Source organism: Telmatherina bonti (genome assembly GCF_933228915.1).
Source record: "Telmatherina bonti genome assembly, chromosome: 21".
NCBI classification, from domain to species: domain Eukaryota; kingdom Metazoa; phylum Chordata; class Actinopteri; order Atheriniformes; family Telmatherinidae; genus Telmatherina; species Telmatherina bonti.
The window spans coordinates 27,221,801-27,242,361 of record NC_136630.1 but is presented as its reverse complement, the minus strand read 5'-3'; the positions used below and the strand labels follow the sequence as shown (position 1 = coordinate 27,242,361).

The following is a 20,561-nucleotide window of genomic DNA, read 5'->3' as shown; positions in this document are numbered from 1 at the left end:
GTGAAGTTGGTCTTTTTAACATGGGAGTCTATGGGGATTTGCTCTGTTTTGGAGCCCCTAGTGGATGAAGGGGGAACTGCAGTTTTATGAACTTCCACATCGGCTTCACTTTTAACCGCTGGAGGTTGCCGCTTGGGAAAAATCCGCCTTAAAGCACCCTCTAACTACCTCTCAATTCATTTTGGACATGTAGGTGTGCGATCAAACTCTCTTGAGGATTGTATCACACAATTCCTGGAGCTTGATGAGAAATAGCGACGTGTCGCATGAGCAGCTCCCAGGGTGACTGTTAGTGCTTTAAAAGTTAATAACATTTCTTTATTCCTTTTTGTTTTTTAGGATAAAGGGATGATTGTCTTATTGGGCGATTCATCACGGATCAGTCTCTGGTGCTGAAACACTGACACTGGTGATGGCACCCATCAGAAAGTCATTCGAGATGAGATTAACCTCAGTCAAACAGCATCCTGTTGGCTCCCTAATGCCACACCAGCGAGCTGTACGAGTGTTCGGACGGAGACAACATCATCATGTCTCTGAGCTGTGAAGCACTGTCAACAATTTTAAGGCAACAATTAATAATCTGAAAGTTTAGAAACGATGTAGGAGATTTTTTTATTGCTTTGTTTTATTTCTGGCAGGTTTCTACGGTTTTGTGTCGCCTGTTCCGTCTTTCGTTAGCAGGCGTGGTGATTTACGTAGAAACATGACGAACTGCTCGCTGGGTGGTCTCATCAGCTTTCTGTCGTAGTCGGGAGCCTTCGTCATTTTTATGTTAGCAGGACGTCCAAGTGGAGACGGAGGAGGACGCAGGAGGACACAGGAGGAAGCAGGAGGACACAGGAGGAAGCAGGAGGCCATAGGAGGACGCAGGAGGATGCAGGAGGCTGTAGGAGGAAGCAGGAGGCCATAGGAGGACGCAGGAGGACGCAGGAGGCTGTAGGAGGAAGCAGGAGGCCATAGGAGGACGCAGGAGGACGCAGGAGGCTGTAGGAGGAAGCAGGAGGCCATAGGAGGACGCAGGAGGACGCAGGAGGCTGGAGGAGGAAGCAGGAGGCCATAGGAGGACGCAGGAGGACGCAGGAGGCTGTAGGAGGAAGCAGGAGGCCATAGGAGGACGCAGGAGGCCGTAGGAGGACTCAGTAGGAAGCAGGAGGCCGTAGGAGGACGCAGGAGGCCGTAGGAGGAAGCAGGAGGCCGTAGGAGGAAGCAGGAGGCCGTAGGAGGACGCAGGAGGCCGCAGGAGGACGCAGGAGGCCGTAGGAGGACTCAGTAAGAAGCAGGAGGCCGTAGGAGGACACAGGAGGCCGTAGGAGGAAGCAGGAGGCCATGGAGGAAGCAGGAGGCCGTAGGAGGACGCAGGAGGCCGCAGGAGGACGCAGGAGGCCGCAGGAGGACGCAGGAGGCCGTAGGAGGACGCAGGAGGCCGTAGGAGGACGCAGGAGGCCGCAGGAGGACGCAGGAGGCCGCAGGAGGACGCAGGAGGACACAGGAGGCCGTAGGAGGACTCAGTAGGAAGCAGGAGGCCGTAGGAGGAAGCAGGAGGCCGTAGGAGGACACAGGAGGCCGTAGGAGGAAGCAGGAGGCCGTAGGAGGAAGCAGGAGGCCGTAGGAGGACGCAGGAGGACACAGGAGGACGCAGGAGGACGCAGGAGGCCGCAGGAGGCCGCAGGAGGACGCAGGAGGCCGTAGGAGGAAGCAGGAGGCCGTAGGAGGACACAGGAGGACGCAGGAGGAAGCAGGAGGCAATAGCAGGACCCAGGAGGACGCAGGAGGACACAGGAGGAAGCAGGAGACCATAGGAGGACGCAGGAGGCCGTAGGAGGACACAGGAGGAAGCAGGAGGCAATAGGAGGACACAGGAGGCTGTAGGAGGAAGCAGGAGGACACAGGAGGAAGCAGGAGGCCATAGGAGGACACAGGAGGCCGTAGGAGGATGCAGGAGGCCGTAGGAGGACACAGGAGGCCGTAGGAGGATGCAGGAGGCCATAGGAGGACACAGGAGGCTGTAGGAGGAAGCAGGAGGACACAGGAGGACGCAGGAGGCCGTAGGAGGACACAGGAGGAAGCAGGAGGCCATAGGAGGACACAGGAGGCCGTAGGAGGACGCAGGAGGCCGTAGGAGGCCGTAGGAGGACGCAGGAGGCCGTAGGAGGCCGTAGGAGGACGCAGGAGGCCGAAGGAGGACTCAGGAGGAAACAGGAGGCCGTAGGAGGCCGCAGGAGGCTGTAGGAGGACTCAGGAGGAAGCAGGAGGCGTAGGAGGAAGCAGGAGGCCGTAGGAGGACACAGGAGGCCGTAGGAGGACGCAGGAGGCCGTAGGAGGACGCAGGAGGCCGTAGGAGGAAGCAGGAGGCCGTAGGAGGAAGCAGGAGGCCGTAGGAGGATGCAGGAGGCCGTAGGAGGACGCAGGAGGCCGTAGGAGGAAGCAGGAGGCCGTAGGAGGACGCAGGAGGCCGTAGGAGGAAGCAGGAGGCCGTAGGAGGAAGCAGGAGGCCGTAGGAGGACATAGGAGGCCGTAGGAGGAAGCAGGAGGCCGCAGGAGGACACAGGAGGCCGTAGGAGGACGCAGGAGGCCGCAGGAGGACGCAGGAGGCCGTAGGAGGACTCAGTAGGAAGCAGGAGGCCGTAGGAGGAAGCAGGAGGCCATAGGAGGACACAGGAGGCCGTAGGAGGAAGCAGGAGGCCGTAGGAGGACACAGGAGGCCGTAGGAGGACACAGGAGGCCGTAGGAGGAAGCAGGAGGCCGTAGGAGGACGCAGGAGGACACAGGAGGACGCAGGAGGACGCAGGAGGCCGTAGGAGGAAGCAGGAGGCCGTAGGAGGACACAGGAGGCCGTAGGAGGACACAGGAGGCCGTAGGAGGAAGCAGGAGGCCGTAGGAGGACGCAGGAGGCCGTAGGAGGAAGCAGGAGGCCGTAGGAGGACATAGGAGGCCGTAGGAGGAAGCAGGAGGCCGTAGGAGGACACAGGAGGCCGTAGGAGGAAGCAGGAGGCCGTAGGAGGACGCAGGAGGCCGTAGGAGGACGCAGGAGGCCGCAGGAGGACGCAGGAGGCCGTAGGAGGCCTCAGTAGGAAGCAGGAGGCCGTAGGAGGACGCAGGAGGCCGTAGGAGGACGCAGGAGGCCGCAGGAGGACGCATGAGGCCGTAGGAGGACTCAGTAGGAAGCAGGAGGCCGTAGGAGGAAGCAGGAGGCCGTAGGAGGACACAGGAGGCCGTAGGAGGAAGCAGGAGGCCGTAGGAGGACACAGGAGGCCGTAGGAGGAAGCAGGAGGCCGTAGGAGGACGCAGGAGGACACAGGAGGACGCAGGAGGACGCAGGAGGCCGCAGGAGGACGCAGGAGGCCGTAGGAGGAAGCAGGAGGCCGTAGGAGGACACAGGAGGCCGTAGGAGGAAGCAGGAGGCCGTAGGAGGACACAGGAGGCCGTAGGAGGACGCAGGAGGCCGTAGGAGGACGCAGGAGGCCGTAGGAGGACATAGGAGGCCGTAGGAGGACGCAGGAGGCCGCAGGAGGACGCAGGAGGCCGTAGGAGGACACAGGAGGACGCAGGAGGCCGTAGGAGGACTCAGTAGGAAGCAGGAGGCCGTAGGAGGAAGCAGGAGGCCGTAGGAGGACGCAGGAGGCCGCAGGAGGACGCATGAGGCCGTAGGAGGACTCAGTAGGAAGCAGGAGGCCGTAGGAGGAAGCAGGAGGCCGTAGGAGGAAGCAGGAGGCCGTAGGAGGACGCAGGAGGACGCAGGAGGCCGTAGGAGGACACAGGAGGCCGTAGGAAGGAAGCAGGAGGCCGTAGGAGGACGCAGGAGGCCGTAGGAGGAAGCAGGAGGCCATAGGAGGACACAGGAGGCCGTAGGAGGACTCAGTAGGAAGCAGGAGGCCGTAGGAGGAAGCAGGAGGCCGTAGGAGGACGCAGGAGGCCGTAGGAGGACGCAGGAGGCCGCAGGAGGACGCAGGAGGCCGTAGGAGGACTCAGTAGGAGGAAGCAGGAGGCCGTAGGAGGAAGCAGGAGGCCGTAGGAGGACACAGGAGGCCGTAGGAGGAAGCAGGAGGCCGTAGGAGGAAGCAGGAGGCCGTAGGAGGACATAGGAGGCCGTAGGAGGACGCAGGAGGCCGCAGGAGGACGCAGGAGGCCGTAGGAGGACTCAGTAGGAAGCAGGAGGCCGTAGGAGGAAGCAGGAGGCCGTAGGAGGAAGCAGGAGGCCGTAGGAGGACGCAGGAGGCCGTAGGAGGACGCAGGAGGCCGCAGGAGGACGCAGGAGGCCGTAGGAGGACTCAGTAGGAGGAAGCAGGAGGCCGTAGGAGGAAGCAGGAGGCCGTAGGAGGACACAGGAGGCCGTAGGAGGAAGCAGGAGGCCGTAGGAGGAAGCAGGAGGCCGTAGGAGGACGCAGGAGGCCGTAGGAGGACGCAGGAGGACGCAGGAGGACGCAGGAGGACGCAGGAGGACACAGGAGGAAGCAGGAGGCCGTAGGAGGACGCAGGAGGCCGTAGGAGGACGCAGGAGGCCGTAGGAGGAAGCAGGAGGCCGTAGGAGGAAGCAGGAGGCCGTAGGAGGACGCAGGAGGCCGTAGGAGGAAGCAGGAGGCCGTAGGACGACGCAGGAGGCCGTAGGAGGACGCAGGAGGCCGTAGGAGGAAGCAGGAGGCCGTAGGAGGAAGCAGGAGGCCGTAGGAGGACGCAGGAGGCCGTAGGAGGACGCAGGAGGCCGTAGGAGGAAGCAGGAGGCCGTAGGAGGACGCAGGAGGACGAGGAGGACACAGGAGGAAGCAGGAGGCCGTAGGAGGACGCAGGAGGCCGTAGGAGGACGCAGGAGGCCGTAGGAGGACGCAGCAGGCCGTAGGAGGACGCAGGAGGCCGTAGGAGGAAGCAGGAGGCCGTAGGAGGACGCAGGAGGCCGTAGGAGGACGCAGGAGGCCGTAGGAGGACACAGGAGGCCGTAGGAGGAAGCAGGAGGCCGTAGGAGGACGCAGGAGGCCGTAGGAGGAAGCAGGAGGCCGTAGGAGGACGCAGGAGGCCGTAGGAGGACGCAGGAGGACGAGGAGGACACAGGAGGACGCAGGAGGCCGTAGGAGGACGCAGGAGGCCGTAGGAGGACGCAGCAGGCCGTAGGAGGACGCAGGAGGCCGTAGGAGGAAGCAGGAGGCCGTAGGAGGACGCAGGAGGCCGTAGGAGGACGCAGGAGGCCGTAGGAGGACGCAGGAGGACACAGGAGGAAGCAGGAGGCCGTAGGAGGACGCAGGAGGCCGTAGGAGGACACAGGAGGCCGTAGGAGGACACAGGAGGCCGTAGGAGGAAGCAGGAGGCCGTAGGAGGACGCAGGAGGCCGTAGGAGGACGCAGGAGGCCGTAGGAGGACGCAGGAGGCCGTAGGAGGAAGCAGGAGGCCGTAGGAGGACGCAGGAGGCCGTAGGAGGAAGCAGGAGGCCGTAGGAGGAAGCAGGAGGCCGTAGGAGGACATAGGAGGCCGTAGGAGGAAGCAGGAGGCCGCAGGAGGACACAGGAGGCCGTAGGAGGACGCAGGAGGCCGCAGGAGGACGCAGGAGGCCGTAGGAGGACTCAGTAGGAAGCAGGAGGCCGTAGGAGGAAGCAGGAGGCCATAGGAGGACACAGGAGGCCGTAGGAGGAAGCAGGAGGCCGTAGGAGGACACAGGAGGCCGTAGGAGGACACAGGAGGCCGTAGGAGGAAGCAGGAGGCCGTAGGAGGACGCAGGAGGACACAGGAGGACGCAGGAGGACGCAGGAGGCCGTAGGAGGAAGCAGGAGGCCGTAGGAGGACACAGGAGGCCGTAGGAGGACACAGGAGGCCGTAGGAGGAAGCAGGAGGCCGTAGGAGGACGCAGGAGGCCGTAGGAGGAAGCAGGAGGCCGTAGGAGGACATAGGAGGCCGTAGGAGGAAGCAGGAGGCCGTAGGAGGACACAGGAGGCCGTAGGAGGAAGCAGGAGGCCGTAGGAGGACGCAGGAGGCCGTAGGAGGACGCAGGAGGCCGCAGGAGGACGCAGGAGGCCGTAGGAGGACTCAGTAGGAAGCAGGAGGCCGTAGGAGGACGCAGGAGGCCGTAGGAGGACGCAGGAGGCCGCAGGAGGACGCATGAGGCCGTAGGAGGACTCAGTAGGAAGCAGGAGGCCGTAGGAGGAAGCAGGAGGCCGTAGGAGGACACAGGAGGCCGTAGGAGGAAGCAGGAGGCCGTAGGAGGACGCAGGAGGACACAGGAGGACGCAGGAGGACGCAGGAGGCCGCAGGAGGACGCAGGAGGCCGTAGGAGGAAGCAGGAGGCCGTAGGAGGACACAGGAGGCCGTAGGAAGGAAGCAGGAGGCCGTAGGAGGACGCAGGAGGCCGTAGGAGGACGCAGGAGGACACAGGAGGACGCAGGAGGCCGCAGGAGGACGCAGGAGGCCGTAGGAGGAAGCAGGAGGCCGTAGGAGGACACAGGAGGACGCAGGAGGCCGTAGGAGGACTCAGTAGGAAGCAGGAGGCCGTAGGAGGAAGCAGGAGGCCGTAGGAGGACGCAGGAGGCCGCAGGAGGACGCATGAGGCCGTAGGAGGACTCAGTAGGAAGCAGGAGGCCGTAGGAGGAAGCAGGAGGCCGTAGGAGGACGCAGGAGGACACAGGAGGACGCAGGAGGACGCAGGAGGCCGCAGGAGGACGCAGGAGGCCGTAGGAGGAAGCAGGAGGCCGTAGGAGGACACAGGAGGCCGTAGGAAGGAAGCAGGAGGCCGTAGGAGGACGCAGGAGGCCGTAGGAGGAAGCAGGAGGCCGTAGGAGGACATAGGAGGCCGTAGGAGGAAGCAGGAGGCCGTAGGAGGACACAGGAGGCCGTAGGAGGACTCAGTAGGAAGCAGGAGGCCGTAGGAGGAAGCAGGAGGCCGTAGGAGGACGCAGGAGGCCGTAGGAGGACGCAGGAGGCCGCAGGAGGACGCAGGAGGCCGTAGGAGGACTCAGTAGGAGGAAGCAGGAGGCCGTAGGAGGAAGCAGGAGGCCGTAGGAGGACACAGGAGGCCGTAGGAGGAAGCAGGAGGCCGTAGGAGGAAGCAGGAGGCCGTAGGAGGACATAGGAGGCCGTAGGAGGACGCAGGAGGCCGCAGGAGGACGCAGGAGGCCGTAGGAGGACTCAGTAGGAAGCAGGAGGCCGTAGGAGGAAGCAGGAGGCCGTAGGAGGAAGCAGGAGGCCGTAGGAGGACGCAGGAGGCCGTAGGAGGACGCAGGAGGCCGCAGGAGGACGCAGGAGGCCGTAGGAGGACTCAGTAGGAGGAAGCAGGAGGCCGTAGGAGGAAGCAGGAGGCCGTAGGAGGACACAGGAGGCCGTAGGAGGAAGCAGGAGGCCGTAGGAGGAAGCAGGAGGCCGTAGGAGGACGCAGGAGGCCGTAGGAGGACGCAGGAGGACGCAGGAGGACGCAGGAGGACGCAGGAGGACACAGGAGGAAGCAGGAGGCCGTAGGAGGACGCAGGAGGCCGTAGGAGGACGCAGGAGGCCGTAGGAGGAAGCAGGAGGCCGTAGGAGGAAGCAGGAGGCCGTAGGAGGACGCAGGAGGCCGTAGGAGGAAGCAGGAGGCCGTAGGACGACGCAGGAGGCCGTAGGAGGACGCAGGAGGCCGTAGGAGGAAGCAGGAGGCCGTAGGAGGACGCAGGAGGCCGTAGGAGGACGCAGGAGGCCGTAGGAGGAAGCAGGAGGCCGTAGGAGGACGCAGGAGGACGAGGAGGACACAGGAGGAAGCAGGAGGCCGTAGGAGGACGCAGGAGGCCGTAGGAGGACGCAGGAGGCCGTAGGAGGACGCAGCAGGCCGTAGGAGGACGCAGGAGGCCGTAGGAGGAAGCAGGAGGCCGTAGGAGGACGCAGGAGGCCGTAGGAGGACGCAGGAGGCCGTAGGAGGACACAGGAGGCCGTAGGAGGACGCAGGAGGCCGTAGGAGGAAGCAGGAGGCCGTAGGAGGACGCAGGAGGCCGTAGGAGGACGCAGGAGGACGAGGAGGACACAGGAGGACGCAGGAGGCCGTAGGAGGACGCAGGAGGCCGTAGGAGGACGCAGCAGGCCGTAGGAGGACGCAGGAGGCCGTAGGAGGAAGCAGGAGGCCGTAGGAGGACGCAGGAGGCCGTAGGAGGACGCAGGAGGCCGTAGGAGGACGCAGGAGGACACAGGAGGAAGCAGGAGGCCGTAGGAGGACGCAGGAGGCCGTAGGAGGACACAGGAGGCCGTAGGAGGACACAGGAGGCCGTAGGAGGAAGCAGGAGGCCGTAGGAGGATGCAGGAGGCCGTAGGAGGACGCAGGAGGCCGTAGGAGGACGCAGGAGGCCGTAGGAGGAAGCAGGAGGCCGTAGGAGGACGCAGGAGGCCGTAGGAGGACGCAGGAGGCCGTAGGAGGACGCAGGAGGCCGTAGGAGGAAGCAGGAGGCCGTAGGAGGAGAGGAGTCTTGTTTTTGTTTCTAACATCAGATTATTTACAAGCTGAACAGATGTTTATGCAGTTTTCACTTCGTTTCACCACCTCCTATTCACCTCCTTTTGACTTATCACTTCCTCATGTCTCCACCTCCTCTTCAGCACCTCCTCGTGCATCGCCACCTCCTCCTGCCTTAGCACCTCCTCCTGAATCAGCACCTCCTCCAACCTCGGCACCTCCTCCTGCCTCATCACCTCCTCTTGCTTAAGGACCTCCTCCTGAATTGTTACCTCCACCTGTATCGACAGCTCCTCCTGCCTCAGCACCTCCTCCCTGTCATGTTTTCAGGTGTGTCTACCTCCATGATTCTGGTCTGCAGCAGATCTTTGTTCCTTTCTCCCTGCAGCTCCTCCTGTGCTCCTCTCTCCTCCTCTGCTCCTCTCTGCTGCATCTTCATGTTTACATCTGTTGGTTTTTCTGTTTCCAGACATTTACTGTTCATCAGCTTCAGTCTCTGACCTCCACCTTTACTCCTCCACCTCCTTACAAGGGTTTAAGGAGGTGCTGTTTGACGTAGCGGGGAGCAGATTGTAGGTGTGTGTGACAGTCTGCTGGGAAATCAGCTCTTTTCTCTGTTTTCATTTCAGATGCAAACAAACCAGGAAAACCAGGAAAACCTGGAAAACCTGGAAAACCAGGAAGACCTGGAAGACCTGGAAGACGACCTTCAGAGATCAGAAGAACGTCTGGCTGCGTGGAGCAGAACATGAAGCAACCAGAGGAGGTTTGAGGGGATTCCTGTCCTCCTGGAGCAGATTCAGCTTCAGGCGGATCTTTGTCACTTCCAACAAACCGCAGCAGAAACAGAAAATTCATGAAACATTCAAGTTAAAATAAACTGCTAATTCGCGTCCAAGCTAATTTAGAACCAATCAAACGGTGTGTTTGCGGCGTGCTGATCCACACATGGCGGTGCAGGTCTGTGGACGCCCAACAACCAGCCTGATGATTAGCACACGTCCAGCAGCCGCTAATCAGATGCTGCGGCTGATTGGTTTGGAATCACAGAGCCTGGACGTGCAGCCTCTTGTCATGTTTAAAGACGCGGTGTTTTCTCGCCAACGCTCGCTGTTAAAAGACGGATAATGACAAGAACCCCCCCCCCCCCCCCCCCCTTCCCTTCGACTCCTCTGGCTGTTTCTTTTAATCAAACCCGCTCAGACGAGACTCAAACCGCCGTCTGGTTTCCAGCACCAGGTCCGTCCCTACCTTCAGCTGCTCCAGGTCAGGTCTCTCCATGCTGACCACGGCGGCCAGCAGCTGCTCCTCCAGACCGTCTCTGGTCACGGTGAAGTTGACCAGGGTGCACTGGGCCTGCAGCTCCGGCTGGTAATGAGGGCTGGCCAGCTTGGTGTGCAGGATGAGGCGGAAGCTGGGGTTGTACTCGCACTCCTTATCTCCGATCTTCATGTACCTGAAAGGTTTGATCATTGAGGGAAGTTTAGGATGCGTCGCTATGACAACGCCGTGATCGTCCTTCCTAATAAGCTCGCAGCAGCGTCCTGCTGGGAAGAAAGCTGATTTTAATCACAAGTCATCTGGGTTTTACTCCTTTCAGGTGATTTTCACACAATTTTTGTAAGATTTCTGTTAAAAACTTTAGTTTTCATGAAGGTCGACAGGACAAATATTCTGTCCTTTCAGAATAAAAGCTGCTAATAAAACACAACAAACTCATTTTATTTTCACACTTTTTTGCTCACAACTTTCAGCTTACTTAATTATAACAACAAAAAGGTCATTATTCAAATTATTTTAACCATTTAAAAGCCAGTCTGATTACAGGATGCTGGTTTTTTTAACTACAAACTCAGCCCTAGTTTCATCCAGTGAACCACAATAAATCCTTTTAGTAATGTATGCATACGGTGCTCCTGCACGCTCGCAGGCAGTCAGAGACATTTTTCTGATTTCATCGCACTAAAAATCTGTTTTTATTCCTTTAATGTGGACTGAGGAGAATACATATTTATTAGTCCTGTTGTGCACATGGAAGCTCTGCTCCAACAGGCTGAATGCGACTTGTCCAGAGAGAACATCGGACCATTTAACCCATTCACAGGACAGACTGGCCGTCTGGCAGAGTCTGGTCTGGCGTGTTCCCAGGACCAACAGCGGATCTTTTAGTCTCGCTGGGTGATAAAACTCGGCAGATAGTTGATGTTTCTTTGTGGAAAACTGATGAAAACTGTGTACATGACTTCTCTCTCTTTGACTGGAACAGTGAAACACGCAACAACCTTCTGGCATCGCTCTCGTTTTCCTGCTGAAGACGACTCTCTGGACATTCCCAGATTTCCATGGAAGCTTTCCAACCTTCCTAGGTGGTTCCCAGCATGTGTGTGAGTGATGGGTGAAACTCGAGCCAGACTGGAACCAGATTAACTACCAATCTGGTTTAGTGAAGGTTTTCTGTGAGTTTTAGTAGCGCCGTGAGAGAAGCCGAAGACATCTGTACACATCTGCCTCGCGCTCGCAGGGACTTTGTGAAGTGGTGGGGCTTTAACGCGTTAAATACAGGAAAATTCACACGTTAAAGAAATGAATACAATTAATGGCAGAATGTTTGTCAGTGCACATTTTCCTGGGACATGATTACGCTGATGCACACGGCGGACTTGCGGTGCTGACTCAGCACTGTGGCGTTATATTTATAGCATTATTTCAGACGACTTCAGCAGAAACTATCAACAAATCTCACTGATTTTTCTGGTGATCCTCAAGACTTTTGGTGAGTAAATGAAAGAATTTGTAGTTTAATATGTTAGCAGGAGCAGCGTAAGCCCCTCCCCCACTCCCATCGACCAATAAGAAGCTTCGTCGCTGCATCCAGCTGCAGTCGGAGCAGGAGGTGATCCTCTCTGTTGTATGACCCGACTGAAGCTGAAACTGGTTGATCCGTCCTGGATTACTGGTAGATATTAATGTCTATTTATGGATTAAAACAGTTAAAATGATTCTAACATGTTGTAGACTTTTATTTAAAGACGACTTTCACAGCTCAGTATAACTCCTAGCAGTCGACCAATCAGACGCAGCCCGCAGGACGTAAGGCGGAGCTTCCTCTGTTGGCTTGTTTCTGTCAGAAGCTGATCTGAGAGGATCAATACAACGTGAATAATGGGTTTGTGAACATTTTTAAATTTTTTATTGCCCTTCTGAACTTGCATATTAAAATAATTTAGACTGAAATGTTGCCATAGAAACACTTTAAAGTGTTTAAAACGACACGTTAACTTGATCTGGGATATTTTTTTATTTCTTTTTACAGTTTTAAAATGAAATGCCTTTTTCTGGACATTAATTTAGCTGAGTTGACAATATTACTGTCTGTGTCTATTATTCTATTTAGTCATCTATTAATATCCATTTAACAGTAAAAATGTTGATTTAGGGATCAAATATTTTTAAATGATTCAAATGTGATTAATCGAGATGGATTAATTACAAAGCCTTTAAATAATTAGATTCATTCTTAAATGGACTACTTTTTGTCTTTTCTAACTTGTTGCTTCATTACTAATAGTTAGATAATAAGTCGTATTTTTGTCTTTATCATGGCGCCTGTGTTTTCCGCTCTGATTTGGGCTGAAAATGTATAAATATCAGTAAAAATGTTTGTCTTACGTCTCACAGCAGCAACTCCAGAGAATGTTACTGAAGCAAGACTCCTGAGAAGTCTTACCTTCCCTTCCTGATGGTTTCTCGACTCAGCAAAGGTCCAAGAACAGGATCCAGTGTTTCCCCCAAGTTCTCCATGAGGACCACATCACCTGCCGCCAGCGCTCTCTCCACCGCATCCAGGTAGCTGTCAGGCAGAAGCAGACATGAAACCCCTCTCCATACAGCCGTCTGACCAACACCCCCCCACACCGCTCACCCTCGCTGCTCCGAGCGGATGACCCGCAGGTCTTCACCATATTTAGTTTTGATCCACTTGATGCCCTGCAGCTGCGGATCCACGATGAGGGGCCAGCGCTGGCAGGAAGTGAAAATGGTGGCGTTTTCCGTGGACATCCTGTCGGCGGGCAGACCCTCGTTCTGCCAGGCTGCGATGTCGGCATCATCGGTCAGCATGGTCAGCGGGTCCAGGTCTGGCGTCACCGGGACCTTTACAGAGCAGGACAAGTGTGATGGCGATGCGAAGGAGCAGCGAGAGGCAGCTTATCACACAAAGCCTGTTCCTCTGCGAGCCAAGAACCCTTCAGGTCTTTTTCACATCCATGAGAAAAACTGGTTTCCCATGAAAACCAGCCGATAGTTCTCACTGGAACGCTGGAAACTGAACACATTCAGCTTCAAAGTAAAAAGGTTTGGAGAAATAAATCTGCACACGAGCAAAAGATGGAAAACTTTTTGCATCTTTGCAGCAACTGGAGTCACATTAAGTAGAAACCAACAAGCATCCCCCACCTCCAGCTGAGCCAGGTAAGGCCTCCATGAGGTGTCCATGAGCTGGAGCCTGTAACGCTTGGTGAAGTATCCCAGGTAGGAGATGAAGGCAGTGATGAGGAGGACGTCTCCACACAGAGTCCTCTCCTGCTTCCTGAAGTTTTCTATGGCTTGTGCCCAGCGGACGTTCTCAGCTGCCAGACCTCCAACCTGCAACGCAGAGATGCAAACTGTTGTCCTGCCTCGGAACGTCCCAGCAGACGTCCTGGAAAGTCACATCTAAATGAGTTGCTGATGTCGATGCGTCCACCTACAAACACCCAACCACAACAACGATCTGCTGCCTCCAAGTCCTTTTTATTAGCTGTTCATATCCTTCATCACCCCTCTGCGTGTTGCAACACCTGGACGTTTTACTGCCGCAATGATCCGGCTTCTCTCCGAGGACCAATCAAATTCACCTTAATATCTTATCTAGAGAGGCCGTAGGTTTTAATACACACTGTAACCTCAGCGAACACGGCGGGAACAAAGCGCCTCAGACGGCTGACTCCGTTTGCATTGATATTCAGGACTGACGAGCAGATTAGCACAAGCTTGCCTCCTTTTCTTGCTCCTGTCAGGCCTTTTGAAAGCCTCCTCTGAATAATTTAGATTATCATACCAACACTGTCAACACTCATCTTTTTGTTTTGCTGTCATCAGGAAATTCACACAGCGCCAGATGATTGTGGGATTTAAATAAAGACATGGATGTGTGTGGAAATGTACGTCGTGTACTGTGGACCGAGAGAAAAACACCACACCAGCAACTGGAATTAAAATGATGTGCTCATTAATGCAGACTTCTAAACCACAGCCAGTCTTCCAATCTGTCCTCCACGCTGAATTTTATTCATTTATTACAACATTCAACTATTTTAATAGGCAGCACTGTGGCAACACGCAGCAAGAAGGTTGCTGGTTCGAGCCTCGGCTGGAGGAATAGTGGTTGTTCTCTAAGTGTATACGTTCTCTCCGGCTTCCCCTCACCGTCCAAAGACATGAATGTTGGGTTAACTGGTTGCTCTAAATCCTCTCTGGGAGGGAATGATGGCTGGGAATCTGAGCTGGACTTAGCAGTAGAGAAAATTGATGGATTTAATTAAAAAAATACAATTTTATATTTTCAAATGTAATGTTTAAATAAGCTGATTTATTTATTGATTGAAAAAATAATTAAACTAAAGAAATTTAGAATTTTAAAAAGATTGAATGCAAATAAAATATGTTTAAATCATTATATTTTATTGAAATGTAATTTTTAATTTAATAAAATATATCAATAAAAATGGTAAAATAACCTTAAAAAATATAAAACAAATACAAATATTAAAAAAATAATTTATCCCTATTATTATTTTATTTCTGTATTTTTAAGGTGTCCTGTCCAACATGGTCGCAGCAGAGTGAGGATCTGACTGATGTGTTGGATCAAGCAAATATGCTTTGCCAAGAGGAATTTGTGGCTATAAGGCTCCTCTTCATCATCTTTTTTTCTTTATTCTTATTTTATTTATTTAGCAAGGGTGAAACAACAAGGAACAGTGCTCTAGACTCTAGACTCCGTGTTGTGCATGCATGGATCCAAACTGTTTAATCTGCTTATATCATGGTCCCACAGTAAACATTTTATAACACATTTTTATTTCTATTTTACAAAACTTGCTACTATGCTAAAGTAAAGGAACAACTTCATGTTGGCCTCGATGTACTTTCTGTGCTAAACAACAAGCTACAGCGCATTTCTCCCATTCACCTGTCAAAGACAGCTGAATCAGTTGACACCCCGTAACAGAGGAAGATTACAGTGCTTTAACTCACCGGACTACGTGTACGTAGAGATGAAAATATTGCAGCAAGTTGTCATTAGAAATATCACTGACCATGGACGAAACAGACACACCACACAGAAAGCAACGGACCTTCAATCCAACGAGAAGCCAGATAACCAGCTGCTACACCTGCACAGAAACATCCGACGGCCTTTACAGGAAAACAAAGCTGACAATCATCAGGAGCACCGACAAAACACGAGGACAAAGAAACACCAAACTATAAACCAAGATGAGCAGAAACACACACAAACACACACTTGAACCAGTACCAACTCCGATATTCCAGTCACACACCACAGGATCCAGCCCACCACAAACTCCCCCTCCTTATCTATATTAGTTCATTTAATTTAATTAGCATAAATTAAATTAAGTTTATTGATGTCGTCCAATGACCAGAGGGTGGTCCAGTCATCTGTCCTTGTGACTGTGGGTAAGACACTTCCCTCTCCTTGCCTCCAGCTTACCCTAACCACAGATGAATGTGGAATGGATGAATAATGGATCAAATGGAAGCGCTTTGAGAGGGTCCATAAGAAGGCACAGTATAAATAAAGTCTGTTATTATTTAATTAAATGATCATATTCTCACAACTCAAATATCTACACATCCACAAATGTACTCTTTAAATCTATGTGTTCCAGTCACTTCCAAGCCCACAGACGTATAAAGGCAAGCCGCCATGCAGACTTTGGGAAAGAACGGCTCATACACAGGAGCTGTACATTCCAGCGTAGTGCCGTGGGGCGGGATACCACCTGTACAACCAGTCTACATCAGTCACTGCAGACCTCTAAACATCATGTAACTTTCAGACATCCTCCACAGAAGTTCCCAAACAGCTTGGTGTTCGGTTACCATGGCCGAGCTGCTGCATCTGAACCAAACATGGTGAAAACCGAGCTGCCATTGCTGTGAGACGTGTTGTCTTGAGTGATGAATCACGTCTTTCCGCATAACAATGTGACGGACCAGTCTGGGTTTGGCTGTTGCCAGGACGACAGAAAGTGTGTGACGGCATTGTGCCAAGTATAAAGTTTGGTAGAAATCATAGTGTGCTGCTGTTTTACAGGAGTTTGGCTCAGGAACTCTGAATGCTTCAGCAAACCAGACATTTTGGACAATTTCATGCTCCCAACATTGAGGGACCAGTTTGAGGACGGCCCTTTCCTGGTCCAACAGGTCAGCGCACCAGAGCATGAAGCAAAGGTACATAAAGACATGGCTTTAGCGAGTTTTGTGTGCAAGAACTCGAATGGCTGGCACAGGGTCCTATTTGTTAGAGTGATGACTGCGAGTCAGACCTTTTTTGTCCAACATCAGGAAAATGCTTCTGGAAGAATGATCAAAAGTTCCCATGAACCCACTCCCACATGTGGAAAGTTGCCCAGCAGAGCTGAAGCTGTTGTAGCTACAAAGGGTGGTTTGATATATTCAACTCTATGGATAAGGAATTGGGTGTCATTCAGATGAACAAATACTTTGCTAACATGTGCGTATATCACAAACACAAGAAGCTTAAACAGTCTTTTTCATTTAAAATCCAAAAAGCAGATAATCACAAGTGAATGAAATTAAAAGTCTCTTAGAATGGAGGCTATGATTTATAAAAAGCATCACAAATCCTCTCAAATCTCTAAACCATCACAAAGCTTTAATGTTTCATGTCGTTTTCTCCATTAATTCAGACAAGATAAAGATCAGAAAAAATGCAGGCAGAGACTTTTCAAGCTAACTGAGAGCTGCTGGTGTGATTTTCAGTGAAATATAAGACGGTGTGTGTTGCTTTAATAGGGAACAAGCAAGTTCCAGGGTTGCTGCTAAGACTTCACTGGATCAATGCACTGGCTTCTCTCTTTAAGCTAAGAGAGCAGCTAGCTGTGCTAATGCTACATGACAGAGCTAAATGTCCAGAGGTTTGTTGGAAAGAGCTGTACTTCAGTACAAGAAGTAGTTGCACTAATTAGAAACAAACCTTTAAGACTATCGTAAGCAGGAATCTTTCTTCTTAGAGTGAAGAGACCAGGGCTAAAACATGGACTCCACATGGTAGGAAAACATCCAACAGGACTGCATTTCATGCATGTGTAGATGGTGTGAAGACAAAATGAGAGGAAAAGGAGAAGATTAAGGAAAGATTTTAAAGAATTAAAATTAATTTCATGTTGGAAAATATCCTAAGAGAATCACTGAGTTAACTGGTCCGTTTTGCAGCTTTACTCTCTTCTCTGCCTGCACTTTTCTTCCAAAATTCACCTTTTTCTCTGGAAGAAATGCATGGCCAGCGGCTCCTGGATCCTCATTAATCACTGGGAATGTAATTTGTGCTGGATTTGGTTGGCTACTACTATATTTAAACACTTTTACAACAGTGCCAGTGTCACTTAATGACCTGCAAATAGAAAAATCCTCATTTATAGCTACTTGTAAGCTAAAGCTAACTAGCTGTAAGATGCCTCCCCTCTCTAAGGATGACTGTTACAAACTTAAAAGCAAGATTCAACATCTACAGGTGAATATGGAGGAAGATAAACTGTGCTGAAACAACACAACTATCTTGCTAACATGTAGCAAGTAAGCAGAAACATGTTTGGGAAGAAACAGGAGAAATGTGTACAAGGTAATAACTGCATTACTTCATAGTCCTCCATGAATGCTGTTGGTGCTAAGCCACACGGTGGATCATCTGACAGAGAAAAGAGAGGCTGAGTAACAAGCATAGGCCAGTTCGCTGAGGCTAGCAGTGCGACCAGCTAGCATGCGTAACCACCCAGACCCAGTACATCCTCAACCTTTCTTTATAGCAGACACAGTGATCAGAGTTGTCAAAGGGAGAACCAACAACTACTCAACAAGCAGACATGCAGCTAGAGAAGAGGTTTGCTCCACTGCTGCAGGATTCTGGATGTACTTCTAATCACCTGGACAGGAGAGCAACTCAAAAGGAAAGCTAATGGCTGGCCATCAGACTGACTGTTGGTAACGTTGCGGTGAAAGATGTGTGAAAAGTGCAGCAAACGTAAAAAGTATTGTATTTTCCCAAGAACGTGGTGTCAGCACGCAAACCTTATACTGCATGTGGGGTCGAATGATGTTGTGAAACAGCAATCTGACACGTTGCAACTGGGCTCTACTGAATTGTTGGGTATCATCAGATGTCAGGAGAGTTTTTTCCTGAATAAATTAAAACTGCATTTTGTATAAAATACATTTTGCATTTTGTATTATTTTTGTCTAATATTAAAATTTTTGTGATGATCTGAAACGTTTAAGTGTGACAAATTTGCAAAATACTAAGAAATCCGAAGGGGACAAATACTTTTTCACAGCACCATATTCATCTGTTGTCCTCTCAATTCAATTCAGCTTTATTTATATAGCATCAAATCACGGCAATGCCATCTCAAGATGCTTACAGACAGAGAAAAAAGAAAACATAATGAAAGCCAATTCATAATAGCCTATATAAGGAAACCAACAGATCTCCTTCTGAACTCCAAACTTCAGTCTAAAATCATGGTTGTCGGCTGGACATGGACCACATTCAGTTCATTTCATAGACAAACTACAACTTCTTCTGGGTCTGCCGGCACTTTAAAGTGGAACTATTATGTGCATTTCAGGCTAATTTATTTTTATTTCTGAGACCAGAAGGGCTGGGATTGATCGAGTTATTGCCACAAATCGCTTTATTTACTTCAGACCGAACCTCTCCGTAGGCTGTCAGATCAGCCTGTGGGCAAAACGAGTGGATTGAGACTCTTCCGCATTAAGCCCCGCCTCCCGCCACTGCACTACATCAGGAGCGCGCACCGCACCTGCTTTCACCGTTATTGTAACATAACATCAACAGAAGGATTAGGCTGATATGAACTCAATAAAAAAACAAAATACAAGGTCAACACATAGCATACAGCCCTACATGTTGGAACCTGAATCAGAGCCTGAAAACGAAGTGGAAAACAGCAACCCACAGCAACGAATGCAGCAGGATGTCTCTCTTTGGTAAACTCACCAGCCATCGTTGGAAATAACTTTATCCCACGTTTTCCACCCGCCTGATGTATTTGTACATGCCCTTGTTAACCAGTAGAAGGTAACCAATCACCGAACCTTATCCCCCGGGACGTCACAAGGATTTCCAAGTAGAAAAAACGAGGCGTTTTTCGTCGCCATGGAAACCGAATGGAGAGAGTGCTGGAACTCAGACTCAAACTCAAACATGCATTTAGGTGATAAAAAACAGTGCCGTTCACATGTCTGATGAGGATTCAACACTGTAACACTGTAGAAAGCTCAGAAAACTCCAAATACCATCATAGGACCCCTTTAAAGCAGAAAGATTCTGCCTCAAACTGGTTTTATCTTCTGAACAGACACTCTGGTCCCTCAGAGAAGAGACCGTCACAGCAGGAAAAGGCAGAACAGAAACAGAAACCACCCCAGGCCTCTACCGAAGAGTCAAGATTCCTTTATTCATCCAACAGCAGTGAAATTTCTGGCGCAACAGCAGCAAAGAGAACAAACAGGAAAAAGGGTTAAGTATTAAATAGTGAAGGACTTCAGAGTCCAGTGAAAAGTCACTTCTTCGTCGGCCACAGGTCTGCAGACTAGCAAGCATTATGTTGACTGGGAAGTCTCAGCCATGACATACGTCAAACCCCGAACCCTTTCAGAGAGCACCCCCCCCCCCCCCCCCCCACCCCCCCCTCTGCCCCACCCCTTCTGGACTCCAACGCTCAGCTGAAGGAGCCGGTCAGCATTGCCACCAAACCCATCCCAACCCCCAGGGCCATCTTTTCACCCAGAAACAAACCAAACAGAGTAAGAGAACCACAAAGCAACGTGCACTGTGGGATCTGCGCACCACAATGTGGGCAAACAAAACCAAAACATGAGTGTGTGGGATGTTAGGATGGAACGGGACAAATGTCTCGCTGGGACAAGTTCTGATACGACCAGAGGTTCCCATCATACCGAGTCCAGCAGTCTGTCCTGGGAGAACGCATCCTAAATCTTAGGTCAGCTGTCATTCTTCTTCATGACAGACAGTTGCTTATCCCTCCTCCTCCTCCTGCTCCTCCTCCTGCTCCTGCTCCTCCTCCTGCAGTCTACCAACATCATTTTTAAGCCTCGACGCAACATCGACATGTACCACCACCTTTTATCATCATCATTTGCACATCAAACCAAATTCTCAAACTGTTCTCTAAGGAAATGTTGGTAGGTAACAGAACAAAAAAGTGTGTGTGTGTGTGTGTTTTGGTGTTTCCACAGCCCTCCTCACCAGACGGTTGGCCAGCGAGATGGTGCGCGCGGTGGACTCGGCTTCCTGTTGGCACTTGAGCTTGTCTGCAGTGGCTTTCTCAAACTTGGCTGTGAGCTTAGCCAGGTTCTCATTAAGGTGCTGATGGGCCAAACACACACACATGCAGAGAAGCAGAGGGAAAAATATTGGCACTTCTTGTATAACAAGGGTGTCATAAAGACGGAGAACAAAAACAGAAAGAAAACTGGAGCCTGTCGATAAGAGAAAAGTTTGGAAATGTGTGAAAAGTTGGGTTAAAAACTTGTCATTCCGACTCTTATGGATTTATTTGGCATATGGAAGCAATTAGCACAAGGACAAACAGGATTAATGGGTGGAGAGGCACACAGGTTCAGTAGATTAGTTTGAGGATGGCTAATTCCCCTTGGCTCCGAAGCTGCTCTCTGACTGAGGGCTGAAAAAAGACGGCGAGAAGTCGTGCTGGATTTTATTAACCCTCATCACTCTGCGCTCGGCGGGTTCTGATGTCCCACGCCGGCGTTCTGCCGGGGCTTTCTGGCCCTCCGATGAACTGAATGTCAATCAGCA

The 20,561-nt window shown here is 52.2% G+C and overlaps 1 protein-coding gene across 1 annotated transcript in view; it reads right to left on the bottom strand.

The window, feature by feature from the left end:
• Positions 1-20,561, bottom strand: part of dnah9 (dynein, axonemal, heavy chain 9) — a gene marked incomplete at both ends in the record, with an annotated part of 232,712 nt that overhangs the window by 47,413 nt on the left and 164,738 nt on the right. The window contains 5 exons of the mRNA XM_079260636.1: positions 9,644-9,848; positions 12,120-12,242; positions 12,315-12,544; positions 12,848-13,036; positions 19,992-20,111. Coding sequence (XP_079116762.1) covers positions 9,644-9,848; positions 12,120-12,242; positions 12,315-12,544; positions 12,848-13,036; positions 19,992-20,111 — 867 coding nt within the window. The remainder of the gene's footprint in view (positions 1-9,643; positions 9,849-12,119; positions 12,243-12,314; positions 12,545-12,847; positions 13,037-19,991; positions 20,112-20,561) is intronic.